The sequence below is a fragment of the Physeter macrocephalus genome, chromosome 20 (genome assembly GCF_002837175.3).
Source record: "Physeter macrocephalus isolate SW-GA chromosome 20, ASM283717v5, whole genome shotgun sequence".
NCBI classification, from domain to species: Eukaryota; Metazoa; Chordata; class Mammalia; order Artiodactyla; family Physeteridae; genus Physeter; species Physeter macrocephalus.
Window position 1 is genome coordinate 42,880,979 of NC_041233.1, and position 19,201 is coordinate 42,900,179.

Genomic DNA, 19,201 nt, shown 5'->3' on the forward strand with positions numbered 1-19,201 from the left:
CATGTGGGATCTTCCCGGACCGGGGCACGAACCCGTGTCCCCTGCATCGGCAGGCGGACTCTCAACCACTGCGCCACCAGGGAAGCCCTTATTTTTATAAATTTTTAAAAGTTTATTTATATAAAAAATAAAAACTTTTTATAAAGTTTTTTTCAATACAGAAATAAAAGATATCTTCATTTTTACCGACTGATGTTTCCTCCTTCATACAGTAAGATACCATTTCTGCCTAGTCAAAACTTTTAAGGTAACAGTGAGATTAGCAACATACCATGAATCTTCACTATTATGTTGAGGAAGTAAGAACTCCATTCATGTCTTTTCATGCTTTTCTCAGTCACATTGCCATTCCATGCTGGCATTCACAGCTCATAATGCTTATTTGTAATGAAAAGAAATTTAGGTTTCTTCATTTGTCAGCACTCTCTTTCACTCTCTCTCTCTTAACATATGCATTTGTCTGAATGTTTGTGTGTTTGTGTATATATCAGCTGTGACACATGTAGCTTCATTATGTGGTATAATTAAAACATTTCATGTTCAGGTATAGGTTTAAGGCTTAGAAGGAATTTAGTATTGTTAATATTAGAGTTTTTCATTACTGGATGAGTTATTTAGCTTGAAGGTAAAGGAGAAGTGGTTTAAAAATGGAATGGAATGGAATAGAAGCCACAGTGATGTTCATTCATACTTCAAATGTTAAGCAGAGACAAGAAATGAGGAAAATATGTAAAATTTAAGAGTAGTAGAGGAGTGATTATCATTGAGAGGAAAATATGTAAAATTTAAGAGTAGTAGAGGAGTGATTATCATTGAATATCCCCAAAGTAAATGAGAGAGAAACACTTACCATGTACAATTAGTTTCCAACATCTGTTCCATGAGCTTCTATTTCTTTGCTATACTGGAGTCATTGTTCGAGCAAACTATGCTTAGCCTGAGGGTAGGGAACATAAATTATGTATAATGTGAATAGTCTTGAGTAGCATCTTTTACTTACTATTCCTGAATCCTCTGTGCTCCTCCTGTTAATAAAGCTAATAAAGAAATGCCAGTGTGGCTTAGTATGTACTTCTCTCATTCATCTTACTGGTTTTTCCTCATATAATTACTAGTGAACATATAGCATTATATAAATGAATTTTCAAATAAAGTTAGCTAAATGTACTTACAAATATACAACCTCTAGCTTCATGTACATTACAAAAGTAGTATTTTTAAATTATTTTATAAATATTAAAATGTTTCCTTGGGGGTATATAAGCACACATATGCCTAAGTTACAAGAGTCTGGTGGAAAGAATTATCCTGTGAAATAATCTAGCCCTGAAAATGAATAACACAAACTACAGTCTCAAACACCCTTAGGACCTCCTTTCTCATCTACACTGCTTAGTACTGTTGTATGTTTACTATCACACCCTCCTGTGCATATCAGCTTTTGTTTCCTTTCCTTTAAAGTAAGTTTCTTCAAAAGGAGGAAACCTGAGCTTTATATTTAAACTGCAGCCACATGAAAAAGAACAGACCTTTCTTTCTGGAACTAAAGTTCACAATTCTAGGACAGAGCTCTCTGATTGCTAACACTATGGTAGATGCCCAGATAAGTCCATGAATGTTGGACCAAACTGTTTAAAATGGCTGCTCCCGGACAACTATAAAGACATGGGAGAGAAATATTACTCAATGTTAAATTTATTCTATTGCTAAATTCTATGTTCCAAACAGAAAAAGCTATCTGTGCACATAAATATGTGAGTATGTGCACGTTCATTTTCCTCAAACCTCAGAGATAAGTTCTTTTCCCTCCATGTTTGGCTCTCTCTTTGTTCCATACACACACATACACACATAGCCTCTGATATACATGAGCAGGAATTTCTCTTCAGTCTGAACCTAGGAATAAAATTGTTGGGTCACAGAAAGAGATGATAAGTTTTAGTAACTGTTTCTTGGTACACATGGAGCCCATAGTGCAAGGACATTTCTAACAGAGACCTCTGAACAGATACAAGATATATCTTGCTGTACTAAATACTAATTCTTAGAGCAGGTGAAAAAAATAAGATGACTTTGGCACATAACAGTATTTGAGAAGATCTTTTAATTACTTTGTACTTATTATAATTTTGCTTTCCAAAAAGGCTAATAACATATCTGGGGCCATAGCCCCAAGAAAAACAACAAAAGAAAAGGAAACAATGCATTTGTCTAATTGTTTTTGTATATTTATATCACAGTTGTTCTTCTGGATATTTTTAAAATGTATACAGTATTATATAATATTATGAATGAGAATGGAGATAAAAGAAGAAAATAAAGATGGGGATAAAATACCTGAGGCTAAGAAATGCATGTTACAATAATATATTCACCCATCAGTGATGAGGTATGCTTTTAAATCTAAGCTTTCTGATAGCTAGTGGAAAAAAAAAAAGAACTATTTCCAGTCACAAATTTCAAAATATCTATAAGCTTAAAATAAATCCATTACTTAAGAGAACTACAATTCCTAATGGATCATGCAGGAGTTAATCTGGAGTGGGGAGATACTTGCTGGAGGGAATAGGAAAATATAAATGATATGTTGTATATGGTATGTCAGGTCATTAAATAGAGTGATTAGAGAAGACTTCATTGAAAAAGTGATATTAAAGTACAAAGCAGAAGGTAGTAAAAGAGCAGATTTTGTGTCTTTCTGGGGAGGGAGATCCTAGGTAGAGGACATAAGGCAAATGTACTAAGTTTGGAGTGTGTTTGGTCTGTTGGAGAAATAGTTTGTAGGCTAGTGGCTAAAAGAACAGAATCAAAGCAGGCATTTTAGAATAATATAAGAAATTGGCTTTTATTTTCAGGGAGATTGGGAGCCACTAGAAAGTTGTAAGCTGACATATTTTAGAAGGGTAACTCTGGCTATTTTTTTGAAAATGGACTGAGACAGAGCAAGGTCTGAAACAGAAAGATCATTTGGGACATTATTGCTGTACTCTGGTCAAGTGGTAATGTTGACACAGACCAAGTTGATAACAATAAAGGTAGTAAAGCAAAAAGGTCAAATCTGGTTATATTCTCTATATAATAGTATTTTCTCAGAAACTGGATATGGGACATGAGAGACAGTGAGTCAACAATGACTAATAAAATTTCTTCCTGGAAAAATTGCAAAGAAGGAGTTTCCTTTTTCTGATGTGAGAAAGACACCATGAAGAGTAGGCATAGATATGTGTGGTAAGATCCAAAGCTCACTATGATGAGATCTCAATTTGATTTGCTTATTCGACATATGAGTGGAGATGTGGAGGAGGCAGTTAGGATGTGTGTTTTTGGTCCAGAAAAGAGGAAAAAGAGATCTGGACTGGATATTTATATTTGGGAGTCACGGGTCAAGAGTATATATAAGCCTGGACGAGACAATCAAAAAAGAAAAAAAAAATGCAGACTATATACAAAGAATAAAGTCATGGAGACAAGTATGAATAAGCAGGGGAGACCATGAGGGAGCAAACGTTGATGTGAACTAAGAAAAATATGGTATTCTGAAAGGTAAGTGAAAAAAGGTATGTATATGAAGGAGAGAGGGTGATTAACCATGTGAAATGTTGGTGATAAAGTTGAAGATTGAGAACCAACTACCGAATTTAAGAACGTGGAGGCTCTTAATAAAAACTAGACAAAAACTTTTCTGGTGGGACATCGGGTTGAAAGCCTCTCTGGAATATTTTCAAAAACATGTAAGTTAAGGTGTGGCAGAGGGAGTATAGTCTACTCTTTTGAGGAGTTGTGCTGTGAAGCAAAAATTCTTCATTTACTAACACAACAATGTCATATAACATGCTGATAATCATTTTGACCTCACTAATATGACCTCCCTTACTTGCTAGCTTGTTCACTTTTATTTACGCCAGGAAGAAATGGCCTTTGCTTCATGACAAGTTCTCAGTGAGAACGGTGAATAAACTGTTGCCCCCCCCCACTTTTATTTTCTGTTATGCATATGCACAATCTCCTCTTTTTTTCTGTTGGGGTTCATGTATGCTTCTTCTATCTCAGTTAAAAAAGTGATGTTATATTTTAAAATGTGTGGCTAGTGTTCCAAATTTAATGCAATAGTATGAATAACACTTTTATATGCTTCAATCTATACAAACTCCCATCCCAGTGACAGTGAGATGAAAAGTATTATTTATTAACTATGTGCCTTTACTTACATCCATTACTTTATTTTTCATAACAATGCGTATTGCTGATTACAAGAATCTGGGGAACTTGCCTAAGATCACAGATTTAGTAAGTAGTGGAGCCAAGATTTTGAACATAGATCTTTTGGCTTTAGGGCTGTCTTACCTGTCTAATGCTGCATAACAATATTGAAATAAACAGTATTTTACAATAACACACATTTATCATTTCACAGTTACTTTGGGCCTGGAGTCCAGGCATAGCGTAACCAGGTTCTCTACTTATGGTGTCAACAAGACTATAATCAAGGTGTTGTCAAGGCTACAGTCTCAGCTGAGACTTGACTAGGGAAGCATCTGCTTCCAAAGTAACTCGGGCTTGGCAAAATCACCTTCCTTGTGGTTGTAGGACTGAAGTCTTCTGTATCTGACTGCCTGTCATCTGACTACCCTCAGCTCTTAAAGGCTGCCATGGTTCCTTGCCGTGTGGGCCTCCCAGCATGGCTAATTGTTTTGTCAAATCCAGCAAAGGAAAGAGAGAGAAAGAGCTTCAACAAGATAGTCACTAGAATCTCATGTAACATAACCACGTAATGTACACGTAAATATAACTTCCCATTACCTTTGTCATATTATTTTGATTATAAGCAAGTCATAGGTCCCACCCACACTCAGGGGAAGGGAATCACATAAAACCAGGAGGAAGGCATATGGGGGTACCTTAAGAGTCTGTCTACCATGGAGCCATTGTAGCTTCTGTAAGCTCAGGATCCAGCTTCTTTCTTCAGAATTCTTCCCTCTGCCACAGTGGAAAGGAGGTACAATATTTGTCCCAAGGGATTCTAGGTTAGTATGTTCATTTCTTAAACTGATACTCCAAGTCTGACCTGAAGTTTTATTGGGTTATCCTTAATGTCAACTATCTATTCTCTTCTATGAGTTGTTAGCCATAAGGTCAGAGACTATATCTACATCTATTCTTATGGCTATAATTTAGGAAAATTAGTTCTAAGGTCAGGTAGTTGATAATTACATTGTACTATTCTCCCTGTATCTTACTTTAGAATTGTTTGCATTTTAACCCTTTAAATGTTGTCAGAAAATTGTAGGGCACAACAATCCAAATAATGAATTTATACATCAACTGGATTTTTGTGTGAGTTTCCCATGAACTCAAAACAAAACTAACAAGGTTTCGTAATTTCACATTTTTTTAAAGATTTATTTATTATTTATTTTATTTTTGGCTGCATCGGGTCTTAGTTGTGGCACGCGGGATCTTTGTTGAAGTGTGCAGGATCTTTCATTACGGTGTGTAGGCTCTTTGTTGCAGCACATGGGCTTCTCTCTAGTTGTGGCACACAGGCTCCAGGGTTCGTGGGCTCTCTAGTTGTAGCATATGGGTTCTAGAGCGTGTGGGGTCTGTAGTTTGCGGCATGCAGTCTCTCTAGTTCAGGCACGTGAGCTCAGTAGTTGTGGTGTGTGGGGTTAGTTGCCCCGCGCCATGTGGGATCTTAGTTCCCTGACCGGGGATCAAACCCACGTCCCCTGCATTGTAAGGCAGATTCTTTACCACTGGACCACCAGGGAAGTCCCCGTAATTTCATATTTAAATTTAAAAGTTTGTGTATTTCCAAGGTGAACGCAAGATATAGGGAAAGGATATCTAAACTAGGAATTAGTAAACCTGGGATTTGGTCTTGGATATGGTTTTATTAGCTATGCCACCTTGGTCAGGTTATTTCAATGCTCAGGGTATGGAAATTTGGAGATACCAGAGGTTTGGCTTCATTTTCCATATATATATGATATATATATGAAATGGTATGTTCTTTTCTAATTCTAAAATTCTATGATCTTATTTTTAGTTGAGCAAATGAACATGCCTTCTACATCAAAATGCATAACATACCTACATTTACTTAATATTTTATTTACAACAGAATAGAGATGCTAGCAATTGTCTAAATGTCAAGATGTTTATATCAGTTTCTAAGGAAAAATTTAAGAATAGAAGGGAAAAAAATGCCTTTATACTTGTATGCCTATGCCATACTTGATATATCACCTGTCATGCATCATGAAGTAAAATATAAGTAAATAAAAGGTATTGTAACTTAAGTAATATGAGTGAAGTACACTCAAACAAAGCTGCCCATTTTGTAATGGTTTGTTCTTTTGAAGTAAATAAAATATAAATTTTAAAGACTAACATAGTTTTGCAAAGAAGTATGCTTTTAGTTTTTGTAAGTTTTAGTTTCATCACTATTGACTTGATTGGTATCATTTTCCATCTTTAGCAAATATTGTATGTGGCTAATATATCCCCAGCATTCAAACACAGCCCAATTAATATTGCTGTTTTCTTTATGAAGTTGCAGGATACACATGTATTTCCTTCCCTTTTACCAAGTAGTTATCTAGATATGATATGAACATAGGCTTAGCTAAAATGTGTAGTTTATATAATTGTAAACCAAGAAGTGTGAAAAATCAAGAAAAGTCCAGGAAAGTTTCAACAAAGATGAGGATTTGAGCATAAGAAGAGTTTTACTTAGCCTGATAATCTTGGAATCTAGATTTTACTCAATAAACAACTACATATTGGCCATGCTTACTGTTTAACCTCACTGAAAAACTATATATTAGCTATAATTTCACTTTTTAAAAAATTTTGTTTTAATCAAATAATGTACATTTGGGAGCTTTGTTTATGGTTTCATTTGCAAGGGGTAATATACAAGAAAAAGCAACGGATGCTTCTGCCTATATGATGTAGCTGAACATTCTTCTAGTTGACTTAAACTGGGGAAAGATTGTTGGGAGAGAGTTTATGCAATTCATATTGGTTATACACCTTTGCATAATTAATTGTTTTCTAGCAAGTAGTGTGTTCTGTGCACAGAGTGATTTTCTTATTTTAATGTTTGGAATGAACCCAAACAGTTACTCTTTCCCTGTAGAACTTACTCTTTCAGAGTCATTGAATTAGGTTAATTAGAAAGGCAATGGACCCCTCTCCTCACTGCCACCTCCATAGCATTTTTAGAGAGTAACCCACTTGTGTTATAACTGCCTATTTAAAGAAGCAAATACAATTTTCAGGAAAATATTAAATATCCAGTTATGATTTAGTTCCTATAATAAACTGTGTGTGTGTGTGTGTGTGTGTGTGTGTTTAGTCCCTAATAGAACCAAATGTGTGCTGGGGATAAGTAAAAAGTGTTCAAGCTAAAGATCACTACTACTATGAATTTGTTGAATAAGATCCTTTTCTTGCCATCAAATCTAATTTTAGTTTCTATGAGCAAAATCAAAATTGTCTGAAGTTAGAAAGTGGAAAGAGTGGGTCACTCCCTAGTGATAGCAGGGATTGCCTATCAATCCTTGGATGGATTGCCATCCACCAGAGACAAAGAGTTATCTTTACAAGTTTACCTAGAGTAAGCATTCTCTCCCTACCTTCTAACTTCCCAGAGTGATTACTTTGCATTCAAATCTTTTGGGCCCCTATAAATTCTTCAGATGGCTTGCCCACACATGCTTTAGCTTTGTGACATGAAGAGTAGACTTGGTTTGTAAAAACTTCTGGGACATAAAATAAGTCATTTTGCTTTAGTTTCAAATGCTTTTGCTTGCAAAATGGAGTTAATATAATATAATTAATATATAATATAAATATATATATAATATAATTAATAACATTAACAACAATAAACATAATTCACATTTGTCAATTGCTTATTCTACACCAGGGACTTCAATCAGTACTTCACATGTATTATCTCATTTAGTCATCAGATCAACCCAACAGCTCTTCTTTGATGCAAATTATCTTATACACATTGGTAAATAGGGGAATGGAGTTGGTGTAAGGAAGCGATTTTATTGATTCTTATGTTATTTTACAGTATATTTATGTTTTAACATATTCTGGGCACATTTTTATCATAGTTAAAAATAAATAGCTATGTAAGCAGATCTTAAGAAAAAAGCTGAAGATCTGCAGCACCTTTATTTAATGTAAGTAGCGTTTACATTAGTGGTTATGATTGATAATATGTTAATATGGAGAAGCTGTGGGTACAGATGAAGGAGGTGTGAAATTATTTTTCTGAGTTTAAAACAATAGATTAATGAAGAAAGCTAAATGCTGGATCGAATTTTCAATTTCATTGAAAAAAATCTGCATTTAGAAGCAAATGACCCTCAATACCTACTTCTTGAAGGAAGAAGCATAAACCCCAATATTTAAGGCTGTAAATATTGACTATGATGCTTGAAGAAAATATCATTAAATATTTAACTTTGCTAGTATTTTGATTGCTTTCGTTAGTGCTTTCGATACAAGAATACAAGTTTTTTTTTCAAGTACATACATATGGTGCTATAATAAAAAATACCTCTTCTATTGTGGTATTGATTTTTGATTTTGTAGAAGAGAGAAATTGAAGGTGAATAGTTACATAATCTGTCCACTTTCACATGGCTCTTAAATGGTGGATCCAGGAGTAGATTCTAACTCTGTCAGTTCCAGGGCCAGCTCTCTTCACTTCTATGACATCAGTGTCAAACTAAGTGAATTCCTTTTTCCTGATTTCAACCATTGTTTATTATGCCTTCCCTTCGTGTACCTGCATAGAGTGTATGTACACTAGAGAAAGACCTGCTATTCCTGCTGTTATGCATTATGAGTCAAGGCATAAATGTTAATGTTAGTTGACCTACTTATTATACTTTATTTTTTCTTAATCAGAAAATATAATCCCTTTAATTTCTTAATTACATGTTGAAAACACAGGCCAAATAATTTTTCAAAGGTTAGATGTGTGAAGTATTTGTAAAAGAGTGTATACTCAGGCCTAGAACATATTTGTAGACCAGAAAATGCCATCATTGTCTGATCTGTACTTTTGGATGTAATATCTGTAGATTATATATTTGCTAGTTGAGTAAAAAAATAGCAAGATCAGTTTCACTCATATATTTATATATATGTGTACTAGTATGTGAAAAAGTAGAAGTAAATAATCTGCCATTTAGAAAAGTATGTGTGTGAGTGTGTATTTAAACATTATTTAGATATATTGTTATAAAAGAATGGTTCATTTCGACATTCCCTAGTGAGATAAAGCTCATTAGTAGTAACATGATAAAGAAATATTATAGATTATTATTATTACTATTATTATTATTAACTTGCTGAGAAAAATCTTCCAGAGACCCCCCTTTTATTTGTAATTATGCAGTGATATAACATTGAAGCCAAGTTTGTGCCTTATGAAAATGCAGTGATACATATTGCATTATTATTCTTCAAGCTAGATTCATATTTATAGATTATCTATATATTCTTGTATGCTATCCTAAGGCAACGATTTTCTAGATATGTGCTATTTATTCGAATGTCTTTAGGAGGGTACATTTTATTTGCATGGCCACATCTCTTCTTTATGCCATAAGTTTAATAAAATGGATCAGCTGAAAATGCTTGCTGTAAACTATAGTGCATTATTGTTTGTCAAAGGGATCATTGCAGCATGGGAAAAAAGGGATTTGAATTGCGTCAGTGCTGTTTGCAGTCAATTTTTAAAATAGATGGAATCTTTAACAGAGTTGGAGAGATTAGAGATCTCTTGCTTCAGCTCTTACTCAACAAATGTCTACAATTCAGCCCACTGAAAGAAAAATAAGAAAGCAAACATTGAAATGTTACATTAAAATAGTATGTTTTTCTAGTTGAGTACCCCAGACATGTCTTAGAGAAGAATGGCTTCTATTGTGTATCTGAACACTAGTTTTGTCTTTCACATTAAGATTTATGGTTTATGGATTTGCTCTAAGATAAAAGATAAAGAAGCAGTTCTCACCATGGGAGTCTCTGCTACTTCTTTATGTCTTCCTTTTTCTTCCTTTCTCTTATTTTCAGGATATCTCTTTTCATATCAGAAGTCTTACTGAGTGAATTGAAGTATCAGCCTCTGTTATTATAGGCTTTCCTTTTGTTCAGGATAAAATTCAGTGATAACTCCTGTGAGAAGTGATGGACAGGGCGGGGAACAGATTAATGCTGTTAAAAGGATGCAAGAAATAGGATGAGACTCACCAAGTATTTGAATCTGTCTCCCACCTCATCTCCCAAAAATATCATTTATAAATAGCATTATAAAGGTATTTTTGCCTTTTTGAAGCAGGACATTTTCTATATCATGACATATAAAATTGAATATCTTCTGTTTTGAAACAGATTTGCAAGTCAGCTGGGGTTTAAGCATATGATCTTTGTTAAAGAATGCATACAGGTAGAATATATTTTCAAGCAACTCTCTTTGGTTTGCAGGTACTATTCTGGTGGATAACATGCTGATCAAAGGGACTGCTGGAGGACCAGAGCCAACCATAGAACTCTCTTTAAAGGACAACGTGGATTACTGGGTATTGTTGGATCCTGTTAAACAAATGCTTTTCCTGAACAGCACGGGCAGAGTTCTGGATAGAGATGTTAGTACATTTTTTCTTTGTCCCTCTGTTACAACTTTATCATCATTTAAATATCTGCATGTATTTGTTGATATATCAAATTTTTGTTATATAATTTGAGTTTATTTTCTGTGTTCATCAACAAAAACTTTTTTTTTAACGCCTTGAAAGAAGAATAAGAAAGAAAGAGGGACCATCTGTGTCTGAGGGAACCATTGTATTTCTCTTCTGACATCCTGGAAGCTTGTCAGACTTCTGAATGAGGAGAGAACAGAGTGTTCAGAATAAAGGAGTGGTAACCTTGGAAAAGCAGGTTAAGCACAGCCCAATTCACGGCAGAATTTGAGAGTACAACTACATGTTGGCTTGAGGACAGAAATTTTAGTTGAACTACTAACAGGAGGGTGCTCTTCAAGCAGTAAGCGTTCATTGAGAGATGAATGGCAATGTGCTTATAGAGCTGAAAAAAATTTAAAGAAGGTGAGCAGAAGTTTCCTGGCAATGTCCCAGTCCAGTCGCTCTCAGGCAGTATGACCTAAGTATTTAGGTATTAATAATATCTAAATAACCAAAGTTAAATGTCTTCTTTCTGAAAAAGTTAAAAAACTTGAGTAGATTTAAGTAGCTCTGTAATGTAACTTTAGCCTCACTTATTTGCATTCTAGTCTTGAGTGCACAGAAAAGTGTGTGTATGTATGTGTGTGGGTGTTATAACCAGTAATTTTACAGGACCTTGGGAAAACTTGAGAAGTACATCTAAACATGCCTACTCCCAAATTTCCACTTTATAAAATCTAAATGTCAGATATTCAACCTATTGAACCTGAATCATGTCACTGCAGTGTTCGGGATTTATGATTCACTTTAAATATGTGTGAAGTAGATGATCCCTAATCTATTTCATATCTAAAATTCAGAGTCTTTAAGAGCTTTGTGTTGAGGTGGGCAGTAATAGGACTCTCCCAAGAGGATGGGCTGCTCTGTACACTTGGGGAGGCCCATAATTCAGCTGACTGAGCAGTGGGGACAGATGTGAGAGGAGGATATCAGTGGAGAACAGGAATGCATCTGTTGGCTCAACCTAGGGGGGGAAATGTCATCCTTGATGCTGTTCCCATCTCCACCATTGCCCTCACTCACTATGTCCTTTCATCATGGCAACATTTTTCACACAGTTTTTTTTACAGTTTTGTCTGGGTGGTTAAGAAGGCGTAAAACAGAATAAGGACAGTTATTACCTTAGAATTTATCTTGCCTTATCTTAATTTATCTTATAATAAGTCTTGCTTTTATGAAAGCAATTTGGATAATGGCACAAACTGACAAGCTGCAAGAGTCTCCCCAAGCTGTGTTACTCACAGGCATCCTTCCTTTTTAAAATTACATTATACTATATTATATTACACCTGGTTTCAGGTATACAGCATTATAGTTCAAAATCTGTTTACACTACAGAGTGATCACCACCACAAGTCTAGTTATCATCCATCATCGTATCGTTGACCCCCTTTACTTATTTTGCCCACTCCCCACAAGGCATCCTTTACTGGCTTTAAGTAGGAACACTCATATCCAAGTTATATGAATTTTATAATGTAACATGTTTGGGGAATTATAGAATATCTATTTAGGCCACTGTCATTTTATATTTTGTTTCCTTTTTTAAACTCACCTATGATTACGAAAATTTACTTGTTTACTGGTAAATTACTTTCTTTTTGGAATCAGTTTTTTTTTCTCAATTTGATATTAAAAAGCACAAGTCCTAGGTCTGATTTATGAGTCAAAGGAAAAGATAACCTTCAGTATTCATAAAATGCATTCCATCTCTCCAACCTACAACATTGTTTTAATTTTAATTACTTACCAAAAATTATCTTCACTTTTTAAGATACTTATCTGTTTCCTTGGTATTATTGTTTTTTAATTTCTGATAAGGGCAGCATTTATTGGACATTGGGCAAACTGAAATAGTATCATGGGAATACAGTTAAAAATTGATTTGACCTGAAAGAAATAATTACAAAAATGTGCACATGTATCATTTAAAGAACCATCCAGGGTTGTTGTTTAACACAATAATCAAAAATAATTTCCTTTCCATTTAAAATGTTCTTTTGGATTAGAAATGCTATGATTAAGTTAAACTTGAAAAGATGTTTTATAAATTAAAGTGTTGTCATTGGACACCTACCTGAAATTAGCTAAAGATGCTGGAGAATAGGACACCTAAAAAATATTAAATGTAAAATGAATATGTCAGAGGGAAATCTGTAAAGAAAAACAAAACAAAAGAAAACAAAAATATGCTTACATATTTGCAATGTATTTACCATTTGGCAAATCAACTTATTGAAATAATGACAAAATAGTAAATAAAAGATGTTCTATACATTTGTCTAATTATTTAGATAATTTATTTATAATTATATCTAATTATATAGATAAATAATTATATAATTATTTATCTAAGTGAATTCAAGCCTGTATAGTTAAAGAATGTCATGACAAAGATCTAACATTACCATTTTGTACAAGTACTCTTACAGGGTGGTGGGACTTTTAAAACCTGACTTAAAATAGACACAGGACTTGGGCCTTCTATGAGTAGGGGCACTTTGCAGCTTTTTTTTTTTCCAAATAGAATTTGTGACCATAGAAGGAGTGACAGATAAATAATAAGACGTTATGCCTTTATTTTCTTTCTCGGCAGCATTAGTTAAGAAAGATTGACGAGGAAAATGCTTTCAGTTCAGGGTAAAAAATAATAATGTTAATTAAGAATGTCCTCAATCCAGAAAATCAAAGTGTGAGATTAAATGGTTTCTGTTACAAAATTAAGATGGTGGAGCCCTCACTGACAGAGAAATCAGAAAGAAGAGAGGAAAAGCCAGATAGCAATACCAAACATAAGATCAAGGCAAGATTAACTAGATAGAGCACATATTTTTAATATAGTATCATTTTAAAGTTAGCTGAGTATAGATGCTTTACAGAATTATTGAATGTTAGAGCTGAAAGGAAACAAAGTTTTGCTAATTCAATATTTTCTTTCATAAACTACTGTGCACTAGATTTAGAGATAAATATATAGGTAAAGGGCCAGTCTTTAAAATTTAGCATGTCTATAGTAAAATGAGAAAAATGAAGCAAAATAAAACAGAGGAGTGATTTTTTTCCCCCAAAGTTAAGTGTATTCATTTTATTCTGATATCATTCCCTTTTTACATTTTTAGATTATTTGTTTTAGTTCTGTGAAAAATGCCATGATTATTTTGATAGGGATTGTATTGAATCTGTAGATTGCTTTAGATAGTATGGGCATTTTAACAATATTAATTATTCCAATCCACAAAAAAGGTATACCTTTCCATTTATTTGTGTCATCTTCCATTTCTTTCATCAATGTCTTAAGAGTTCGCAGAGTACAGATCTTTTATCTCCTTGGTTAAATTTATTCCTAGCTATTTATTCTGTTTAATGCAGTTGTAAGTAGGATTGTTTACTTGATTTCTCTTTCTGATAGTTCATTATTAATGTATAGAAATGCAACAGAGTTCTGTATATTAAATTTGTTGTATCCTGAAACTGTACTGAATTTATTTATTAGTTATAGTAATTTTTTGGTGAAGTCTTTAGTGTTTTCTACATATAGTATTATGTCATCTGCAAATAGTGACAGTTTTACTTCTTCCCTTCCAATTTGGATATCTTTTATTTATTTTATCTTGTCTAATTGCTGGCACTAGGACTTCCAATACTATGTTGAACAAAAGTGGTGAGAGTAGCATCCTTGTCTTATTCTTGATCTTAGAGGAAAAGCTTTCAGCTTTTCACCATTGGGTATGATGTTAGCTGTGATTTTGTCATAAATGGCCATTATTGAACAGGCTGGCTCAGGCTGCAGCCGCGGCAAGTTGCGTCGTTTTCCAGTCTGTCCGTGAATGTCGCCACCTGAGACAGAGCCAGGATGTTCGGGATGCTGAGCAGGAGCTTTGAGGATGATCCCTTCTTCTCTGATTCTTTTATGGCACACTGAGAAAGTATGTGACAGATGATGAGAAATTTTTCTGAACCTTTTGGAAGAGACATGTTCAGCATCTCTGATGGTAGAGGAAGAGCTTGTAACCATACGGGACATGAGGAAGGAGAAAACTCCTTGACTTGTACAGATGTCAACCCTCTTCAGGCAATGGACCAAATAATGTTAAATATACGAAACAGTATGCAGGAATTACAAAGAAACTTTGGTCACTTTTCAGTGGATCCAAATGGACATTTGTTTAGTTCTTCCTCAGTTATGACTTATTCCAAAGTAGGAGATGAACAACCAAAGATTTTCCAGACCTCAGTTCAAACTCGCAGGGCTCCAGGATGAATAAAAGAAAGTAGGAGGGCACTGAGAGATTCTTGAGAGTGGACTAGAAAAAATGGCTGTTGGTCATCACCTTCATGACCGAGCTCATGTCATTAAAAAGTCAAAGAACAGCAAGACTGGAGATGAAGAGGTCAATCAAGAGTTCATCAATGTGAATGAAAGTGATGCTCATGCTTTTGATGATGAGTGGCAAAATGAGATTCTGAAGTACCAACCAAGGGGCCAATGGTACAATCTAGAAAACTCTAGGATGTGAAGCATTGGTCATGAGAATTCAGGATCCCAAGAACTTAAAAGAAGGGAGAAATTTCATCAAAGTCCAGCCATTGAACGTGGGAGAAGATCAAATGTTTCTGGGGACAAACTCGACATCAAAGGATCACCTGTGCAAATCAACAAAAAATAAATAGCATTGCATTTGATTTGTTTAGTTTTGGTTGTTTGAACAGAGAAAGTAATGGTGCATAGTAATACACATAAGACCAATCACTTGTTAAATCAATACTATGTTCTTAGCAAAAAAAAAAATATATTGGCCTTTATGTTGAGCTGTAGTCCCAATCTACCAACTTTGTTGAGATTCTTTTTTTTTTGTCATGAATGGATGTTGAATTTTGTCAAATCCTTTTTTTGTATCTATTGAGATGATCATATGATTTTTATCCTTCATTTGGTAATATGGTGTATAATTTGGATTGATTTGCAAATATTGAACCATCCTTGCATACCTGGAATAAATCCCACTTGATCATGATGTATGAACCTTTTAATGTATTGTTGAATTCAGTTTGCTAATATTTTGTTAAGAATTTTTGCATCTATGTTCATCAGGAATATTGGCCTCTAATTTTCTCTTTTTATAATGTCTTTGGTTTTGATACCAAGGTAATGCTGGCCTCATAGAATGAGTTTGGAAGCATTCCTTTCATTTGTGTTTTGTCTTGGCATAGTTTGAGAAGGATAGGTATTAACTCTTTAAATGTTTGGTAGAATTCCCTTGTGAAGCTTTCTGGTTCTATACTTTTGTTTGTTGGGCGTTTATTGATTATTGGTTTAATTTCATCACTGGTAATTTGTTCATATTTTCTATTTCTTTCTTATTCAGTCTTGGAAGATTGTATGTTTCTAATTTGTTTATATCTTCTAGGTTGTCCAGTTTTTGACATAAACTTGTCTGTAGTAGTCTCTTATCATTGTTTGTATTTCTATGATATTAGTTGTAAATTCTCCTCTTTCATTTCTAATTTACTTTATTTGGGCCCTCTCTCTTTTTCTCTTGATGAGTCTGGCTAAAGATCAATTTTGTTTATCTTTTAAAAAAACAGCTCTTAGTTTCATTATTCTTTCTATTGCTCTTTAGTCTCTATTTCATTTATTTCCACTCTGATCTTTATCATTTCCTTTCATCTAATAATTTTGGGCTTTGTTTTTTCTTTTTCTAATTCCTTTAGGTGTAAAACTAGGTTGTTTATTTGATATTTTTCTGTATCAATATAAATTTCCCTCTTAGAACTGTTTTTATTGTGTTCCATAGATTTTGGAAAGTTGTGTTTATATTTGCATTCTTCTCAAGGTATTTTTTAAAATTTCCTCTTTGATTTCTTTGTTGACCCATTGCTTATTTTTTCAGTACCATGTTGTTGTCGCCACATGCTTGTATTTTCTGCAGTTTTCTTCCTGTAATTGATTTCTAGTTTCATACAATTGTTGTGGGAAAATAACTCAATATGATTTCAGTAATATTAAATTTATTGAGACTTGTTTTTTGGCTAGCATGTGATCTATTATGGGGAATGTTCCATGTGGACTTGAAAAGAATAGATAATTCTGCTCCTTTGGATGGGATGTTCTGTTGATACCTGTCTAGTCCATGTGATACAATGTGTCATTTAAGGTCAATGTTTCCTCTTTGAATTTCTGTCTGGATAATATCCATTTGATATAAGTGGGGAATTAAAGTCCTCTACTATTATTGTATTAGTGTTAATTTATCTATTTATGCCTTTTAATATTTGCTTTATATATTTAGGCACTCTTATTTTAGGTATATATATGTTTAAAAATATTATATCTTCTTATTTAGTTGACCTCTTTATCATCATGTAATACCTTTATTTGTCTTTTGTTATACTCTTTGTTTTAAAGTCTATTAATTTAAAGTCTATAATTATTGTCTCATGAGCAATATTCTCTAATCACTATTGGACATAGGATAATAGTGGTCACAATAAAATCAATAATTCAAATTGCAATAAAAAAGATATAATTCTGGCACAGTCCTGTTACACTTATCTCAAAACTCTGGGCAAACTTTTAAAAGATTTGATTAGTGAAAAATTGTGTTCATAACAATCCCAACATTTTTTAAAATTTATTGAAGTGTAGTATAGTTGATTTACAATGTTGTGTTAATTTCTGTTGTACAGCAAAGTGACTCAGTTATACATATATATATTCTTTTTCATATTCTTTTCCATTCTGGTTTATCACAGGATATTGAATATAGTTCCCTGTGCTATACAGTCAAACCTCGTTGTTTATCCATCCTTTATATACTAGTTTGCATCTGCTAATCCCAAGCTCCCGATCCTTCCCTCCACCACCCCTCTCTCTCTTGGCAACCACAAGTCTGTTCTCTATGTCTGTGAGTCTGTTTCTGTTTCATAGATATGTTCATTTTTGTTGTACTTTAGATTCCACATATAAGTGATATCATATGGTATTTGTCTTTCTCTTTCTGACTTACTTTACTTAGTATGATAATTTCTAGGTCCATCCATGTTGGTGCAAATGACATTGTTTCATTCTTTTTAATGGCTGAATAATATTCCATTGTGTGTGTACACACACACACACACACACACACACAACATCTTTATCCATTTATCTGTCGATGGACATTTCGGTTGTTTCCATGTCTTGGCTATTGTATATAGTGCTGCTGTGAACATAGGGGTGCATGTATATTTTAGAATTATAGTTTTGTCTGGATATATGCCTAGGAGTGGGATTGCTAAATCATATGGCAACTCTATTTTTAGTTTTTTGAGGAACCCTCTATACACTTTTCCATAATGGCTGCACCAATTTACATTCCCATCAACAGTGTAAGAGAGTTCCCTTTTCACCACACCCTCTCCAACATTTATTATTTGTAGACTTTTTAATGATACCTATTCTGACCAGTGTGAGGTGGTACCTCATTGTAGTTTTGATTTGCATTTCTCTAATAATTAGTGATGCTGAGTATCTTTTTATGTGTCTATTGGCCATCTGAATGTCTTCTTTGGAGAAATGTCTATTTAGTCTTCTGCCCATTTTTCAATTGAGTTGTTTGTTTTTTTGTTGTTGAGTTGTATGATTTGTTTGTATATTTTGGAAATTAAGCCCTTGTCTGTCACATTATTTGCAAATATTTTCTCCCGGTCTGTAGGTTGCCTTTTCATTTTGTTTATGGTTTCCCTTGCTGTACAGAAGCTTGCAAGTTTGATTAGGTCCTATCTGTTTATTTTTGCTTTTATTTCTCTTGCCGTGGGAGACTGACCTAAGAAAACATTGGTACAATTTATGTCAGAGAATGTTTTGCCTGGGTTCTCTTCTAGGAGTTTTATAGTGTCATGTCTCATATTTAAGTCTTTAAGCCATTTTCAGTTTATTTTTCTGTATGGTGTGAGGGTGTGTTCTAACTTCATTGATTTACATGCGGCTGTCCAACTTTCCCAACACCACTTGCTAAAGAGACTCTTTTCCCCATTGTATATTCTTGCCTTCTTTGTTGAAGATTAATTGTCCATAGGTGTGTGTGTTTATTTCTGGTCTCTCTATTCTGTTTCATTGATCCATATGTCTGTTTTTGTGTCAATGCCATGCTGTTTTGATTATTGTAGCTTGGTAGTATTGTCTGAAGTCTGGGTGGGTTATGCCTCCTGCTTTGTTCTTTTTCCTAAGAATTGCTTTGGCAATTCTGGGTCACTTATGGTTCCATATTAATTTTAGGATTATTTGTTCTAGTTCTGTGAAAAATGTCATGGGTAATTTCATAGGGATCACAATAAACCTATAGATTGCTTTGGGTAGTATGGCCATTTTAACTATATTAATTCTTAGAATCCAAGAGCATGGAACATGCTGAATATCTTAACATCTCTTCTTTTGGATTTTAAGT

The 19,201-nt window shown here is 34.0% G+C and overlaps 1 protein-coding gene and 1 pseudogene across 16 annotated transcripts in view; both read left to right on the forward strand.

Annotated features, from left to right (window-relative positions):
- The window catches only part of PCDH15 (protocadherin related 15), a 699,366-nt gene that overhangs the window by 248,084 nt on the left and 432,081 nt on the right, over positions 1-19,201 (forward strand). For all 16 annotated transcript variants that reach the window (XM_024121304.2, XM_055081163.1, XM_024121303.2 and 13 more), the window contains one exon: positions 10,519-10,679. In XM_024121304.2, coding sequence (XP_023977072.1) covers positions 10,519-10,679 — 161 coding nt within the window. The remainder of the gene's footprint in view (positions 1-10,518; positions 10,680-19,201) is intronic.
- Positions 14,623-15,442, forward strand: LOC102990267 (myeloid leukemia factor 1-like; annotated as a pseudogene).